This window comes from Rhopalosiphum maidis, chromosome 1 (assembly GCF_003676215.2).
Source record: "Rhopalosiphum maidis isolate BTI-1 chromosome 1, ASM367621v3, whole genome shotgun sequence".
In the NCBI taxonomy this organism is placed as follows: Eukaryota; Metazoa; Arthropoda; class Insecta; order Hemiptera; family Aphididae; genus Rhopalosiphum; species Rhopalosiphum maidis.
Window position 1 is genome coordinate 92,756,757 of NC_040877.1, and position 18,757 is coordinate 92,775,513.

Below are 18,757 nucleotides of genomic sequence, written 5' to 3' on the forward strand. Positions count from 1 at the left end.
GATAACAGATGCTCTATTTTTTCCCAAAAATACTGAACAATAAAATCGTATTATACAGTTTACAAGGCAATTCTGTACAAAGATGTTTACAGGACAAATAATATATTGATATACATCGTACGGTTATGTTGTTGTCACTTACTTCTTAGAAGAATATTTTTATTCTATAGATGTATATTGTAAAAATAAAATATCGTACATTATATAGTATTAACACGCACACTGCACAATTTAAATCTAAAATATACCTAAGTCTGTGTAACTACAGCTTAATGCGTTTAAATCTGTAAAATATTATTATAGTGAAGCAAATAGTTGAATTAAAAAATGTCTTTATTTCACTTGTAGATAATGTGATTAAAATGAACATTTTATGGATGAAATCATTGATACGATATTATTTCATTCCTATGAGAGAACAAAAAATGTATTGTAAATACAATACACTTTATCTGGATTTCATACTTTTCAAAATAGTATTTTATTCGTTTTTCAGACAATTTACAAAACAGATTTATATGTAATCAAAGATAATAAATAAGCATAATATTAGGTGTGTTTATGTATCTTTGGCCGTACTCGACTGTATTTAATATTTATAACGATAAATTTTTAATAACAAAAATAAGTCATTATCAATTTCAAATAATTATGTCACAATAAAAAAACTATTTGTAAAATTTAATACAAATCTCTGTTCTTCTGCTCCAGTATAAAGGTTACTTTCATTTGCTGGGAGGTTCATTCATTGTCCTATTAGAAAAAATTTATCTGACCACAATTAAAAATTAGTTTTTCTTAAAGAAAATTTATCATATGATTTAAGTAAAAAAAAATGTATACAATTAGTTGCTCATAAAAAGAATAAATCCATAAACTTTTCAACATAAGGATTAAATCGACTGATTAAAAATAAACAAATAAATAAACATTGAAAAGATAAATCAAAATGAGTATTGATTTCTATGCTCTTTTTTTGACAAAACCAATAAACATCTGAAAGTTATTCACCATTATTCCACAAGTCCTTCTTCACATGTAAGACTATGCAAAAGTTTTATTAGAAAGTCCCAAAATTCATTAGTATCTGAAAAAAAAAATTTTATTAGTGCTAAATCTATAGAAAGCAATTTCAACAGATATAACGAAAATTTTACGCTAAAATATTTACTTAAACATTGAAAAGATAAATCAAAAGAAGTATTGATTTCTATGCTCTTTTTTTGACAAAACCAATAAATATCTCAATGTTATTCACCATTATTCCACTAGTCTTTCTTCAAATGTAAGACTATGCAAAAGATTTACTAGAAAGTCCCAAAATTCATTGGTATCTGAAAAAAAAAGGTAATTACTGCTAAATCTAGATATAGCAATTTCAATAGATATAACGAAAATTATACGCTAAAATATTTACTTAAACATTGAAAAAATAAATCAAAATAAGTATTGATTTCTATGCTCTTTTTTTGACAAACCCAATAAACTTCTTAAAATTATTCACCATAATTTCACAAGTCTTTCTTCACATGGAAGACTATACAAAAGCTTTATGAAGAAGTCACCAAATTCATATGTATCTGAAAAAAAGAAGGTAATTATTGCTAAATCTGTGTGATAGCAATATCAATAGATATAACGAAAACTATACACTAAAATATTTACTTAAACATTGAAAAAATAAATCAAAATAACTATTGATTTCGATGCTCTTTTTTTGACAAAACCAATAAACATCTCAATGTTATTCACCATTATTCCACTAGTCTTTCTTCACATGTAAGACTATGCAAAAGCTTTATTAGAAAGTCCCAAAATTCATTAGTATCTGAAAAAAAAATGTTATTAGTGCTAAATCTATAGATAGCAATTTCTATAGATATAACGAAAATTTTACGCTAAAATATTTACTTAAACATTGAAAAGATAAATCAAAAGAAGAATTGATATCTATGCTCTTTTTTTGAAAAATCCAATAAACATCTTAAAACTATTCACCATGATTTCACAAGTCTTTCTTCACATGTCAGACTATGCAAAAGCTTTATGAAGAAGTCACCAAATTCATACGTATCTGAAAAAAAGAAGGTAATTATTGCTAAATCTGTGTGATAGCAATATCAATAGATATAACGAAAATTCTACACTAAAATATTTACTTAAACGTTGAAAAAAAAATCAAAATCAGTATTGATTTCTATGCTCTTTTTTTGACAAATCCAATAAACATCTTAAAATTATTCACCATGATTCCACTAGTCTTTCTGCACATGTAAGACTATGCAACAGCTTTATTAGAAACTGCCAAAATTTATGAGTATCTGAAAACAAAAAGATAATTACTGCTAAATCTAGCTATAGCAATTTCAATAGATATAACGAAAATTATACGCTAAAATATTTACTTAAACGTCGAAAAAAAAATCAAAATCAGTATTGATTTCTATGCTCTTTTTTTGACAAACCCAATAAACTTCTTAAAATTATTCACCATAATTTCACAAGTCTTTCTTCACATGGAAGACTATGCAAAAGCTTTATGAAGAAGTCACCAAAATCATACGTATCTGAAAAAAAGAAGGTAATTACTGCTAAATCTAGATATAGCAATTTCAATAGATATAACGAAAATTATATGCTACAATATTTACTTAAACATTGAAAAAATAAATCAAAATAAGTATTGATTTCTATGCTCTTTTTTTGACAAAACCAATAAACATCTGAAAGTTATTCACCATAATTTCACAAGTCTTTCTGCACATGTAAGACTATGCAACAGCTTTATTAGAAACTGCCAAAATTTATTATTATCTGAAAACAAAAAGGTAATTACTGCTAAATCTATAGATAGCAATTTCTATAGATATAACGAAAATTTTACGCTAAAATATTTACTTAAACATTGAAAAGATAAATCAAAAGAAGAATTGATATCTATGCTCTTTTTTTGAAAAATCCAATAAACATCTTAAAATTATTCACCATAATTTCACAAGTCTTTCTTCACATGGAAGACTATGCAAAAGCTTTATGAAGAAGTCACCAAAATCATACGTATCTGAAAAAAAGAAGGTAATTACTGCTAAATCTGTGTGATAGCAATATCAATAGATATAACGAAAATTATACACTAAAATATTTACTTAAACATTGAAAAAATAAATCAAAATAACTATTGATTTCGATGCTCTTTTTTTGACAAAACCAATAAACATCTCAATGTTATTCACCATTATTCCACTAGTCTTTCTTCACATGTAAGACTATGCAAAAGCTTTACTAGAAAGTCCCAAAATTCATTGGTATCTGAAAAAAAAAGGTAATTACTGCTAAATCTATAGATAGCAATTTCTATAGATATAACGAAAATTTTACGCTAAAATATTTACTTAAACATTGAAAACATAAATCAAAATAAGTATTGATTTCTATGCTCTTTTTTTGACAAAACCAATAAACATCTGAAAGTTATTCAACATTATTCCACTAGTCTTTCTTCACATGTAAGCCTATGCAAAAGCTTTATTAGAAAGTCCCAAAATTCATTAGTATCTGAAAAAAAAAAGGTAATTATTGCTAAATCTGTGTGATAGCAATATCAATAGATATAACGAAAATTATACACTAAAATATTTACTTAAACATTGAAAAAATAAATCAAAATCAGTATTGATTTCTAAGCTCTTTTATTGACAAACCCAATAAACTTCTTAAAATTATTCACCATAATTTCACAAGTCTTTCTGCACATGTAAGACTATGCAAAAGCTTTATTAGAAAGTCCCAAAATTCATTAGTATCTGAAAAAAAAAATATTATTAGTGCTAAATCTATAGATAGCAATTTCAATAGATATAACGAAAATTTTATGCTAAAATATTTACTTAAACATTGAAAAGATAAATTAAAAGAAGCATTGATATCTATGCTCTTTTTTTGAAAAATCCAATAAACATCTTAAAATGATTCAACATTATTCTACTAGTCTCTGTTCACATGTAAGCGGATGCAAAAGCTTTATTAGAAAGTGCCAAAATTCATTGGTATCTGAAAAAAAAAGGTAATTACTGCTAAATCTGGGTGATTGCAACTTTTAACAAGTTAATTAAATAAAAAAAAGTAAAATTTAATATTAAAAATAACATACATTTTTCTGTATTAACTTAACTTAATGAGTTTAAATAATTAATTAACTCACTCAGCCTTGATAATGATATTGATACCTTATTATTTTACTAACCGGGTAGATTTGCAGCGTTACCTCATCGCAAATATTGATTGTTAAATACACATTTTCGTCTGAATGTTGATTGTGGTTAGATTCTCCATTGCTCATGATTAATTTTGTTAATAACTTATTGGTTATCGGTTGACCTCGTACAATTTGTTGGACTAACAACATTTGCTGTTGTAATAAATGTATTATAGTATGAGACAAATCCACGGCTCCGGGTGATGATGAAATATGTAACACATACCTATAATATGTATGACATTTATACTTATGCAAAAGAAAATATTTACCTTCATTATGAGATTCATTGTAATTTTCAAATATTGGTGGTGATGAACAATTGTCAGAATTTATTTCTGTTGGTAACTGATCTACAATACATTTGATATTAATAATTGACAAGTCAGTAAGTAATAACTTTATAACATACATTATTTAATTTTAAATATCTTGAACAACAAGTAAATTCATTTGTGTCAAATTGAAATTGAATTATTATCGTTATTATATTTCTGTGGAACTGGAGTGGTGAAAATTGATGTGACTTTTTTGAACACTAGAGTCATAAGACTAGTTCTAGATTTTGTAGATTCCCTAACTTGATTTTGTGAAACTGGAGTTGTGGTGTTAATAGAAGGTTTTAATTTATTTTATCTATTAGAATCATCTAATAAAATATATGCTAATGTTAAATAACACATGTAATAAGTAACTTAGCACATAAAATAATCTATATGAAGGGATCTTATCCAAATAGTTGGTTTGGCTTCTGGTTCTGACATACTTATCATTGATGGTAAATGACTATCTGATTCTCTGTCTTAAAGTTTCTTCTTACGCGTTCTACGACCCCGGTTTTCAATATTTGAGCTTTTAGCATCATCATTATTGTCATATTTTGGTAATTGATTTCTAGCTTTCTCGTATGTTACTATAATTAAAATATATTAGGTACTGATAAATAAAATGTAATTTATATTAACAAACTTCTCGCAGGAAGTTTAATCACATCAGATGGATTACATTCATTAAGAATTTTAAATAATTGGGTATTTACATTACGAGTGACACAATTAATTGAAACCCAATGTGGTAATTTACATTGAAGAGCATTTTCTTCATACATTTTACTACTACCCTCCATTTCAATTTCACATTTAGATGAGGTAGTTTTAATAACACTTTCATAGGAGGTAATGTTAAAATCGTCTAAACTATTATAGCGTTATATTTTTACAACTAAATGTTCTGGTGTCGCAGTACATTTTATTATTTCAGGGACGTTTAGTCTATTTATACCATTTAATCGGCTATAACATTGAGCTCGACCTAAGTGTTTAAAGTCTTTATAAGGATGTTAAGGCATACTTACAATATCAATTTTAATTTTGGTGTGAGGCTGATCTTGATGTTATACACCGTACACTGCTAGGTCACAGTACATAATAAAATAAATCACAGACACAAATTACAAGGTAGTGCGAAAGCTGCGAGTGACGACGAGATTTATCAGACATTCTGACAAACAATAAATTAAATAAAAAAATACCCCAATGAACTAATAAAAAATTAATAAATAATACAAAAAGTATTAGCTATGGAGTAGAGTGTAGACTGTAAGTGCCACTGTGATAGCTAATATTGTTAAATAATTGATAAAAATTTGATAGTGAGATACACGGCACCTCCAATACAAATTACATGCTATAGTCTACTATAGTTGCCGCACTCCAGGGCCAGCGCTGCGCAGCTGCTATAGCGGCTATAAAATCTTAATATAATACGTCTATTATACATAAATATTCTATCTACAAAATATTATATTTTTGTATTGTTTGTTCTATAAAAATCATGTAATATCATATTTTTATGTTAAATAAAATGTATTATTTATATGTCTAATACAAGTATTCTGCTATTAATTGTTTCTCTGCAACCACATCATTTGTTTTACTTTTATTCAATATTTGTAATTATGAAATATTTATTTTTTGTCATTTTCAATACTAATATATTTTTTCGATATTTTCATATTTTAGATTTTTTATTCCATATTTTAAGAAAAATTGTAACATACTCATATATTGATTTATTTCTTACAATTACACACGCTCCCTAATCATAACCTAAAGATTTTTCAAAAATTATTGGATTATTTTGTAAAGACATTTGATAAAATATATGGAAGCTTCAATTTTTCTTAGAACATACTACATTGAAGTACTTTTCTTAATTTGAAAACATCATCTTCCGCTTCGAATCAAGGTAACTATTGATACTAATAGTTACATAATTTCTTAATCAACTGATATTTAATTCTTTCTTTTCTCTAGGTCTTACGCTTAATAACCGTAAAACTAGTATTGAACTTACAATGTCATTAGCTGGTATGTATTAAATTACTTTGATAATAATTTATATTATGTTACCTTATTAATCTTATTGCTCGTCTTATTGTTTTTAGAGTTTCAAAAATGTGTATTGAACACATTGTCTACTATGAAATATGACATAAATTGTTGTGTACTCACTAATCAACAAATTAATGCTAACATGAATGCATTGCTGGAAAATTTAAACAAAAATGCAGTAATATCAGATGATGGTTTTAATGATTATGACTTAAATGATATACTTCCAATCGAAAATCATGAATCCCTACAAGAATTTGAATTCAAGCTCCAAAAAAAAAAAAAATGAAAATAATTTTAAATCTATTATAGTAATGACACATATGAATACATTTAAGATGTATACTTCATCTACACAATAAGAGCTTAAAAAATAATCATATTTTTTATTATTTAATTTTCAGGTACACAAATTGTCATTGCTTGTTATTAATAAGTGTAGGTGACTCAGTGAAGCGTTTATTGTCCACAATGTTTGATGATAAAGTTCTTGAAAGTTACTCAACATATGTCTTTAAAAAAAATTGATATTTTCTTCATTGTATACTCATCAACTTCTATTTGGTAATTATAATTTTTAGCAGTTATAGAAAATGATTGATACTTTTTTAATTGAAGTTACAACCTTTGTCAAATTGTTTACAATTAAAACACATAATCATTGTATTGAATACAATCAACTACAATTAAAATTAAATTGGATAAAACATATTCATTTTAAAAATTAATATACAATTGATAAAAATGAATATTAAATATAATAAAAATTATTTGAAGTTGTGTTTTGTTTAAAGTTGGACGTTGAGTAAAACTTGGTATATTTTACTGTACTGAGACAATTGAAATATTTATTGGGATACCTGCTGGAAAATCAGCATGTTTGGTCATACTATTTATACATTTACAATTATAATGATAATACAAAAAAAACAAAATAACTAGATGATTTTAAATGGTACTATAGCTCTGTCGATAATAATAGATAATATACGGTGAAAAAATGCTTTTAATTATTAAAATAAGGTACAAGTATTCAATATTTAGACCCAACATTTGAACAAATAAATAAACTTAAATTAACATGTTTTGGCATTTAAGAGGACACTACACCCGCGTGTTGTTTCCGTCTTATATATGTAAAACAAAGTAAAAGCTGTTTAGCACGGGATAAAACCACTTTGAGTGTAGTGATAGTTAAGACTCCAAATTGATAAATAACATAGTTGAGAACATTATCTGTGAAATAACGTTTTTATTTATTTTATATCACTTATATAATTTCTAATTGTTACAAAATCCAATTTTTCAATAATTTCAATAATTTTATTTTTAGTCATGATATCTAAAAATAATAACAATATTTCACAGCCTATTTTTTCTTTTTTATGTAGTGAAAATGTTGTTTCTTAGTAACTTTTACTGTAGTTTGGTTCTTTCCCGTGCAATACAGTTTTTGCTATGTTTTACATCTGTAAGACAGTGACAACATATACGGATGTGTCCTCTTAAGAAATAACTTTTCAAAACCAATAATTATTTAATAACATAAACTGATATACAATCAACTTTTAAGAGAACACTATAATTATACTGTATCACTGAAATGAAAAAAAAAATTGACATTTTATGAAAGTATTTAATTACTAACATTTATATATTTAATAATTGATGAACTAATAAATTTATCTGTAAGGCATACCTGCAATATATAATAAAATGAAATAATTATAATAAACAACTGAAGACATTTATAATAAGATATGTAATCAAATAAAAGTCACATTTTGAACACTTGTCATCCTTATTGGTATTATAATAACTATTCATTGTCATTTAATTTTTTTTGAACCCAGTCAATTGGTAATGAATAATAGTACTCGAGAACGATTTGTGGGAATTTTTTATTAGCCTTAATAGCTGGTATCCATTCTGCTTCATCAATTCCTTTTAACTTCACTAAAAACTTCAACGACCCTCCAACATCAGTAGCTCCTATAATTTTTTCTGCTTCATACTGATGTTTAGAATCATCATGATCGGAGTCATCAGGGTTGACATCCATTTCTTCTGGTGGGAAAGAGGTATGTCCTCTAGAAGACATAGAATCTGATGATGTACAACTCGTAACGATTGAATTTTCCTGTTCTTGAGAAGAAGAACTAGAATCTGTGTCATTTTTAGTGACTTTTTTTTGGCTGTAATAAAATTACAATAATATGTTGATTATTGAAATATCAAAATATATCTATTATTTATTTGAAATAGGTTGCTGCGGTTGACAACCAACCAGTGTTACTAAACTTTTTATTGTATACGTGTAACCTCTATAAGTATTATGCCTTACAAATCATATAATTTTTATGATATTATTAATATTATGCTTATGATTCACTACAATGTTTGACAAGGAGAGCATTAAAATGACGTCATGAACCAGCTATAGGGGCAGTTTATGTAAATAAGTCATTAGCTTTAAGACATATTCATGTCTTACGTATTTGTATACATACCTGTAGTAAAAAGTAGTTTTTTTTTATTATTATTTGTTCGTTTGATAGGTATATGATAACATGACTGCGAATATCATTTGTGTACCAATTAGTCGATTCTGATAGTTGATAAAAACAAAAACGCGCATAAAGAAGTTACTTAAGTCCAAAAACCATCAAAGACAGGAGGCGAAGACGTATGTGCATTGTATAATATTCTACTTGGTCACTTAGGACTACAAAGTAAGAGAAAGGCAATGCATAACACTTAATACTGTCAACTCTCAAATTACACGATTGAAAAAATTGTTGATAGGCATCCATTATAAATTCGAAATGAATTTCGTGATTTATTATTTGTACAATCGAACATTTACTTATAACCACCATTACCTACATTTGGATAATGATGACGGCGGCGACATCACCAAAATATCCGATGAATTACAAGATATGAATTTTTTTTGAAAAAAACTATTCGGACCTCAGTCATGTGCAGATTATATGGGAAAGGATAACATTTGCAAACAACGAAAACTGCGGATAAAAACCGAGTTACCGTAAATTCGGAAGCTCGTGCATGTGCATGAATATTATATTTGTTACTCACCTGGGATTCATATCGAAGACTTGTCAATGAAAATATCTGAAATGAGTTTACGGCGTTGGAGAAGTCAACCGTGTGGCGGAATCCAAGTAAATGAAAGAAAACAGTGAATCATCGAACGACAAACAACAGATAATAGAACAAATACATACAATCTCCACAACTTAATGAAAGACGATGATTGGATGATTGGACAAGAGGTATCAACACTATCGACAGTGTGTATGTAACGGAAAAAAATGGTAATCCCGCCAACGACTTTGATTGGGCTGCCTACCACACTACAACACTATAGAAGTGACGCTAACCTCTTCATTTTCTTTATTTCGTAGAGCCAAGCTTGACGGTATATGGTATGATGTTACGAACATTTTTATCATCGAAATTGAATGCTCACGACAAGCCCGCCAATTTATTTTTTTTTTAAAAGTCACTGTGTATTATTATGGAATAAATAACACAAACATTACACATGTTCACTTAATGAAAAAAGCAGTGTTCGGAACGTTCACTAAAAAAATTGATTTGTTCACGTTCACGTTCAGTCCTCAATAAAGAAACTCGTTCACGTCCACGTTCTTTCAAAAAATAAACGCAAAAAATTAAAATTTTTTTAATTTCTTTTTAAGAATCAACCTGCAGGAAATATTAAAATCCATATACATATACGACTCAACCCAAAAATAAAAATACAATTTATAAAGTATCTGTATTATGTTTTTAATATCTGACGTGTACTTTGAGTTACATTTTGATAAGAATTTATTAGTGATAAAACTAAGCAAATACTTGGGCACTATGCACACAGCCGACCAGTTGAAAAAAATCACTCCTATTTAAGACTTAAATTCTGGTGGAATCGAAAAATATGATTTTAATTTCAAATATATTCATCTGAAACTTTAAATATTGAAACAATAACAGTAAATAGGTACTTAAAATATAAATAATAATTAAAGGGTAAACTTGTATTAAACTGAATGAATTTGTATAGTTCCGTAGGAAATGCAAATAAACTATTTAAATCAACATTTTCATTATGTAAGAAATTTAAAAGTCCTTGATCTGAAGTCATTATTTTATAAAAATAGCTTTTTATTGACAAATTCTGGTTCAAATCTTTATTTGAACCAGAATCAGAATCACTATCTGAATTACTATCAGCTACTTCATTTTCAGTACATGAAAGCTCAGTTTTTAAAAATAATTCTGTATTCAATTTGTCGTTAGCCGATTTCATTTAAATATTACAACTGATAATGGTAGCAATTTTTGTTAAAGGATTTAGGGTTTTTGGAATTAATAAAAATTATGAGGAAAACTTATTCGTTGAAGATCAGAATAAATATGAAGAAATAGAGCTAATTGATTTAACTAGTATAATTGAAAATGCTGAAGATGGTGCAAAAAATGATGAATTACAAGATATGAATTCTTTTTGAATAACACTATTCGGACCTCAGTCATATGCAGATTATATGGGAACGGATAACATTTGCAAACAACGAAAACTGCGAATAAAAACCGAGTTACCGTAAATTCCGAAGCTCGTGAATGTGCATAAATATTATAGTTGTTACTCACCTGGAACTCATATCGAACACTTGTCAATGAAAATATCTGAAATGAGTTTACGGCGTTGGAGAAGTCAACCTTGTGGCGGGATCCAAGTAAATGAAAGAAAACAGTACACCATCGAAAGACAAACAACTGATACCAATTGGTACCAACACTATCAATAGTGGGTTTGTAATGGAAAAAAAAATGTTATTCTGCCAAAGACTTTGATTGGTCTGCCTACCACACTACAACACTATAGAAGTGACGCTAACCTCTTCTTTTTGTTTATTTCGTAGAGCCAAGCTTGACGGTATATGGCATGATGTTACGAACACTTTTATTATCAAAATAAAATTGTCGAGACCAGCCCGCCATTTTTTTTTTTATAAAAAAAGTCACTGTGTATAAGTATGGAATAAATAAAACAAATATTACATATGTTCACTTAATTAAAAAAGCAGTGTTCGGAACATTCACTAAAAAAAAATTGATTTGTTCACGTTCACGTTTAGTCCTTAAAAAAGGAACACGTTCACATCATTCATGATACAATTAAAATGATAGTGTAAGATATTTACTTATTAATGTAATAAATAAAGCAAAATTAGAATTATACTCTATGCTTTTTTATTAAAAAAACCATAACCATAACATTGTAGTTAAATTCCATTACACTCGGTACATTCATATTGTGCAAGGGACTGTAATTCCATTGAATTGTTGGTACTCTACATCCACTTGTTTCACCAAGAAAACAATCATTATGGTTTAAGGTATTTGGGATGAATTTTAGAAGTAGAAATTTAATTTGATAAATGAGGTATAAATATGTCTTATTGATATATAGATGAATTGTATATTAAGCTACTTTATTAAATAATAAAATGCCCGTGGTGATTACCCATAAATGTGTAAAATATTAATCTAATATTTAGTTTAAGGTTATCGCAAATAATGATTCTTGAATACCTATCAAAGATTGCGATAAATTGCCTTCAAAAATCAGTTTTTTTTTTGGAAACTATAGAGCAATTTGTATTATTGAGATAATCAAGTATTGATATCTATGCTCTTTTTTTGACAAAACCAAAAGGCTTCTTAAAATGATTCAACATTATTCTACTAGTCTCTGTTCACATGTAAGCGAATGCAAAAGCTTTATTAGAAAGTGCCAAAATTCATTAGTATCTGAAAAAAAAAAAAGGTAATTATTGCTAAATCTGGGTGATAGCAATTTCAATAGACATCACGAAAATTATATGCTAAAATATTTACTTAAACGTTGAAAAAATAAATCAAAATCAGTATTCATTTCTATGCTCTTTATTTGACAAAACCAATAACCATCTGAAAGTTATTCACCATTATTCCACTAGTCTTTCTTCACATGTAACCCTATGCAAAAGCTTTATTAGAAAGTCCCAAAATTCATTAGTATCTGAAAAAAAAATTTTATTAGTGCTAAATCTATAGATAGCAATTTCAATAGATATAACGAAAATTTTACGCTACAATATTTACTTAAACATTGAAAAGATAAATCAAAATAAGTATTGATTTCTATGCTCTTTTTTTGAAAAATCCAATAAACATCTTAAAATTATTCACCATGATTTCACAAGTCTTACTTCACATGTCAGACTATGCAAAAGCTTTATTAAGAAGTCACCAAAGTCATACGTATCTGAAAAAAAGAAGGTAATTACTGCTAAATCTAGATATAGCAATTTCAATAGATATAACGAAAATTATATGCTACAATATTTACTTAAACATTGAAAAAATAAATCAAAATAAGTATTGATTTCTATTCTCTTTTTTTGACAAAACCAATAAACCTTTGAAAGTTATTCAACATTATTCCACTAGTCTTTCTTCACATGTAAGACTATGCAACAGCTTTATTAGAAACTGCCAAAATTTATTGGTATCTGAAAACAAAAAGGTAATTACTGCTAAATCTAGATATAGCAATTTCAATAGATATAACGAAAATTATACGCTAAAATATTTACTTATATATTGAAAAAATAAATCAAAATCAGTATTGATTTCTATGCTCTTTTTTTGACAAAACCAATAAACATATGAAAGTTATTTAACATTATTTCATTAGTCATTCTTCACATGTAAGACTATGCAACAGCTTTATTAGAAACTGCCAAAATTTATTGGTATCTGAAAACAAAAAGGTAATTACTGCTAAATCTAGATATAGCAATTCCAATAGATATAACGAAAATTATACGCTAAAATATTTACTTAAACGTTGAAAAAAAAATCAAAATTAGTATTGATTTCTATGCTTATTTTTTGACAAACCCAATAAACTTCTTAAAATTATTCACCATAATTTCACAAGTCTTTCTTCACATGTAAGACTATGCAAAAGCTTTATGAAGAAGTCACCAAATTCATTGGTATCTGAAAAAAAAAGGTAATTACTGCTAAATCTAGATATAGCAATTCCAATAGATATAACGAAAATTATACGCTAAAATATTTACTTAAACGTTGAAAAAAAAATCAAAATTAGTATTGATTTCTATGCTTATTTTTTGACAAACCCAATAAACTTCTTAAAATTATTCACCATAATTTCACAAGTCTTTCTTCACATGTAAGACTATGCAAAAGCTTTATGAAGAAGTCACCAAATTCATATGTATCTGAAAAAAAGAAGGTAATTATTGCTAAATCTGGGTGATAGCAATATCAATTGATATAACATAAATTATACGCTTCAATATTTACTTAAAAGTTGAAAAAAAAATCAAAATCAGTATTGATTTCTATGCTCTTTTTTGACAAATCCAATAAACATCTTAAAATTATTCACCATGATTCCACTAGTCTTTCTTCACATGTAAGCCTATGCAAAAGCTTTATTAGAAAGTCCCAAAATTCATTAGTATCTGAAAAAAAAAATGTTATTAGTGCTAAATCTATAGATAGCAATTTCAATAGATATAACGAAAATTTTACGCTAAAATATTTACTTAAACATTGAAAAGATAAATTAAAAGAAGCATCGATATCTATGCTCTTTTTTTGAAAAATCCAATAAACATCCTAAAATGATTCAACATTATTCCACTAGTCTTTCTTCACATGTAAGCCTATGCAAAAGCTTTATTAGAAAGTGCCAAAATTCATTGGTATCTGAAAAAAAAAGGTAATTACTGCTAAATCTGGGTGATTGCAACTTTTAACAAGTTAATTAAATAAAAAAAAGTAAAATTTAATATTAAAAATAACTTACATTTTTCTGTATTAACTTAACTTAATGAGTTTAAATAATTAATTAACTCACTCAGCCTTGATAATGATATTGATACCTTATTATTTTACTAACCGGGTAGATTTGCAGCGTTAGCTCATCGCAAATATTGATTGTTAAATACACATTAATATTTGCGATAAGATATCGCCAAAAATCAATTATTGATAACAGTAGAGAAATTTGTATTATTCTGTTATAAATATATAAAGTTTGTACATAACATACCTGTTTATGATATTCAAATAGCAATACAAGAATTTAATTAGTTGCTCATAAAATGAGCCACTGTAACAACTTTTATTAGTAATACACAAATATCCATCTGTTTCTAAAAAAAAACAATGTTAATTAAATTAGGTTTTCTCATAAATCTTTGTGATAGAAATCTCAATAGATGTAATAAAAATTATATGCTACACTATTTAATTATTACTGGAATGCCTGTATGTTATACTAAGTACTGTAAGTCTTTCTTTTTTTACGGAATTTTTATATGTTTATGAAACTCGTATACTACTGCTATAACTTTGATATAATATAATACAATATAATTTAAATTTTAAAATTTTAAGTTCAATACAGATGTCTAATTTATAAGTTAAAAAAAAAATATGTTGTGTAGGAAATAGATTTTGGACATTTTAGACAACTCATGTAGTAAGTTTCAAAATTACTAAATTTATTTTCTCAAAATATCTCTACAATCAAATTAACTAATTATTGACTTTTACTCAATATCTTATGGTTATTTAAAAATAAGTGGATTTAGCCCTATCGATAATATATGTTTTCTTGTATGAACTCAAACAGTTCAACATAATGAGAAAATATTGATAGTAGGTACCTACATATATTTATATAAAGAATATAAGGTTTTATATTATAGATGATGCTAAGATATTTAATAAGTCAATTGGATTAAAAACAATACAGTAAAAGCAAATTAAATAATAATATAGAATTTTGTTATGTAAACTGGATAATTTCATTAGGAATTGTAACAGTTGTGAACAGTATATTGAATTACTTAAACATTGTCAATATATGTATGCTATTCTAGCTCATAATGCAAATTTAATGAGAATTTTCGCTAATATAAACATTCAAATGGACAGATAAAAGGAACCGAATGAAAATAGCAACAATTGAAGCAATTTTTTAAGTTCAAACAAATGTTAATAGGAATTGTTTTGAGTTTTATAATTTAATAAATATGATTATAATTTATAATTATTAAATAAACTATGTTCTAAAATGGATCACTATACCAGTTTTTGTTCACAATAGTCAGAAGCCGCACACGCGTCCTCAGCACACCAGTGTGTTAAGTTCTGTCTCGTGACAATAAGAACATGCACACAACTTTTGGCCACCCGATACTCATCTCATTTAGAATAGCGTATAAATAATAAGATGACTACTAATAAAGTTGTATGTCCTTAAAATTTAGACACAATTACATCATTATGACAAATAATAAAATAAATACTTAATAATAATAAATTAATACGTAACAGCGTTTTTAAATTTTTTAAATTTCACATAAATTGAGATAAACACTTTACGTGTAAAATTTATTGCACAGTTATGTGTATCTCATTTTATCTTTAAAAAAAAATATTTGTTTACATATAGTATTATCAAAATTAAATAATTCTATACATTTTCATATCGAGATCTACACCCACCTGTATTAATAGTTTCTTTTTGTATAAGAGATGTGACTTCTAAAAATTATTCACCTGCTGGCTCCGAGTTCTGTTATACAGTATGCTACAATGTAACAATATGGATTCGGTCGGCGGCCGTAGACCATACAATATAGCACAAAATAGCGAAGACATATTTTTGTGTTTTTTTTTTTGTTATCTAAAATTTAGATTTGGATTCTAAATCACCTAGCTGTATGAAATGTATGTTTTCAAACCGTCACGGAGCTATTGAATATTGAAATACTTCGTAAGCTGGTCGCCGCGCGTTACTTGCAACGTTTGTCTAGGGTAAGACGTCTTATTAATTATGATAAAATGAAATAAAGCAACAAAACTGATATGGTTAAAAAAAATAAGTATTATTACCGTGTCACTTTTTTAATATTTATACATACAATTAAACGGGGTATGATCACAAGACGCCGAACAAAATAATAATCAACAACAAACAGAATGTCAATAACCTTATCTGAGGCCGCGTTCGCGATAGTGATACGCAGCAGCTGACGCTTGGTCTGCGGCGTCGGCGAACACTACTGCCAAACAAACTAAAACGGCAACGGCTCACATCTTCTATTGCCGCTCCTATTTTATAGCAATCACTATGCGTTCAGCGTTGCACCATTGATTATACCTAAATCATTATATAATATAATCGTGGCTGCACGCCCGGCAACGTAAGGATGGCGTGGACGTGACGCTTTAAGACCGACGACGGGGACAACGACCACGGACCGAGGTGTGTTGGAAGGAGGACTAGTGTTTGGTTGACGCAGTGTCGTCGGAACTTCGGCAGTGCTAGTCCGCGGCTCGTGACGCGCCACCATAGCTATGAGTGTTGTAGGAGTGCAAGGCCGGATTCAGAGGGGGTCTAGCCGAGGTGGAAGCCCCGTGGCCCTTTCAAGTACCATTGTAAAAGGGGCCAAAACAATTTTGTTCTGGTATTCTTTTTTCAGTGATTTTAAAGAATAGTTTTTCTAAAAATCATTTTTTTTTTTATTAACAAAAATAACTAAATAGTAAATACCTTCAAATTAAGAACTATGCTAAAAAAGACGCATTTTACATTTATTTAATATTTCTATTGTTATCAATAGACAATAATGTCATCAATAAATGAAAACAGACATATTAATGATTTTACATTCTGAGAATGATTTATTAAGATCATCAGACTTAAATAAAGTATTATGAGAGTTGGCTTAAAGTAAGCAAGGAAAAAATGTATTTGATAAAATAGTTTTTGTTTTATATATTAACTTTTGTTTTATATTTGATGTAAATAAGTATACTGTTAATAAATTTAAAATTTACTATGAAAATTTGAAATAAAATTAATGAAATATGAAGTATTAACTTTATACTTTAATTATATTACAATTGGTAGTTTTATAGACATAAATTACACATATTAATTTTATAATTTTATAATGCAATGGTCAGTTTGTGAAATAGTTAGAAAAATGTATCCTCTACTGAGCGTAGCGAGCAGCTTTGTGACCCAAAATTCAGGCCCACTAACCACGAGGTCATGAACAAAAAAATACGGGACGAACGAGCGAGCACTTGGACACGCCAGGTTCGGCCGTTGGCAAAAGACAGACCGGCTATATCAGACGAAAGTTGTAGTGGACATTAGCCGTCCGAGAATATGTAGAGGGGAGTATAACTGTCGCGGACATTCCACACCGATCGCGCGAGACTTGTAAAGCCTTTGGCGATGACGCCAGGTAGACAATTCGACAAGAATTCAGCCGCGTTCAAACAAGATCCATTTAAGAAGTATGTCATAATGTTGTTTATTTTCTATGTATAGGTTATGCTATTTTAATATGAAGACAGTAGAAATGTATTAAAATTTAAAATAACCTTTTTGATTTGGTCTTAAAATTTTGATCATGCCCCGTGTGGAATTTCGGACGCGCTTGCCACCAGAACGATAGTAATGATAGTATAAATTTATATCCCAATCCGACCTCAGAACCAATTCCAAATTACGCCACTGGTGTCAATACTCAATAGTATGTACATATACATTATAAATAATACAACTTCTTAGTTTAGAGAGTATAGTATTTAATAAATAATAATTACTTATCAGAGTAACATACTTTTACATTATTTATTTGACATAAATCAAATTTTTATAAAAAAAACGAACGTTAACTTAATAGTTAATAGTGTATAGTGTAAAGTGTTAGTGCCTATATTTATATACAATATAAATTAAATAAAACAGTATAGTAGATACAAACTTCAGGCGATGTAAACTCCGCCAAAATACCGGTTAGATAAAAAGGTAATGAAAAGGTCTAATGCAAACTCAGCCAGTTTTATTTTCTTACCTGTTACTAAATGAATGGAAACCCTGTGAGCACTTCTCAAATTAAATACGTTAACAATGTTGACATCTGCCGAAATTGCTAAAATAGTAAAATTGATATTAGTTTGATGCGTC

The 18,757-nt window shown here is 27.6% G+C and overlaps 1 protein-coding gene and 5 long non-coding RNA genes across 7 annotated transcripts; 1 reads left to right on the top strand and 5 right to left on the bottom strand.

Annotated features, from left to right (window-relative positions):
* Positions 1 to 1,459: 1,459 nt before the first annotated feature.
* Positions 1,460 to 3,031, bottom strand: LOC113560368. Its single transcript, XR_003406110.1, has 7 exons — positions 2,899 to 3,031; positions 2,652 to 2,814; positions 2,406 to 2,567; positions 2,160 to 2,321; positions 1,912 to 2,074; positions 1,666 to 1,828; positions 1,460 to 1,580 (listed from the first exon to the last, which is right to left on the bottom strand). It is a non-coding gene; the product is annotated as an uncharacterized LOC113560368 (long non-coding RNA).
* A 130-nt stretch (positions 3,032 to 3,161) lies between these two features.
* On the bottom strand, positions 3,162 to 4,593 carry LOC113560369. Its single transcript, XR_003406111.1, has 6 exons — positions 4,528 to 4,593; positions 4,244 to 4,481; positions 3,888 to 4,050; positions 3,641 to 3,803; positions 3,393 to 3,555; positions 3,162 to 3,309 (listed from the first exon to the last, which is right to left on the bottom strand). It is a non-coding gene; the product is annotated as an uncharacterized LOC113560369 (long non-coding RNA).
* A 1,753-nt stretch (positions 4,594 to 6,346) lies between these two features.
* On the top strand, positions 6,347 to 7,154 carry LOC113549906. Its single transcript, XR_003404973.1, has 4 exons — positions 6,347 to 6,502; positions 6,571 to 6,624; positions 6,702 to 6,959; positions 7,053 to 7,154. It is a non-coding gene; the product is annotated as an uncharacterized LOC113549906 (long non-coding RNA).
* Positions 7,155 to 7,512: 358 nt separating this feature from the next.
* LOC113560366 (heterochromatin protein 1-like) lies at positions 7,513 to 11,542 on the bottom strand. 2 transcript variants are annotated; one of them, XM_026966200.1, is made up of 2 exons: positions 11,329 to 11,542; positions 7,513 to 8,843 (listed from the first exon to the last, which is right to left on the bottom strand). In XM_026966200.1, the coding sequence occupies exons 1-2, from the start codon at positions 11,337 to 11,339 to the stop codon at positions 8,468 to 8,470; spliced, it is 387 nt and encodes a 128-aa protein (XP_026822001.1). In that variant the 5' UTR covers positions 11,340 to 11,542; the 3' UTR covers positions 7,513 to 8,467. The 2 variants fall into 2 exon arrangements, with proteins under 2 accessions (XP_026822001.1, XP_026822000.1); XM_026966199.1 differs by lacking the exon at positions 11,329 to 11,542 and adding an exon at positions 9,748 to 10,532.
* Positions 11,543 to 12,279: 737 nt separating this feature from the next.
* On the bottom strand, positions 12,280 to 13,205 carry LOC113560370. The gene is made up of 4 exons (XR_003406112.1): positions 13,073 to 13,205; positions 12,826 to 12,988; positions 12,580 to 12,742; positions 12,280 to 12,492 (listed from the first exon to the last, which is right to left on the bottom strand). It is a non-coding gene; the product is annotated as an uncharacterized LOC113560370 (long non-coding RNA).
* A 904-nt stretch (positions 13,206 to 14,109) lies between these two features.
* LOC113549920 lies at positions 14,110 to 16,584 on the bottom strand. The gene is made up of 3 exons (XR_003404974.1): positions 16,276 to 16,584; positions 14,304 to 14,466; positions 14,110 to 14,219 (listed from the first exon to the last, which is right to left on the bottom strand). It is a non-coding gene; the product is annotated as an uncharacterized LOC113549920 (long non-coding RNA).
* Positions 16,585 to 18,757: the final 2,173 nt, after the last annotated feature.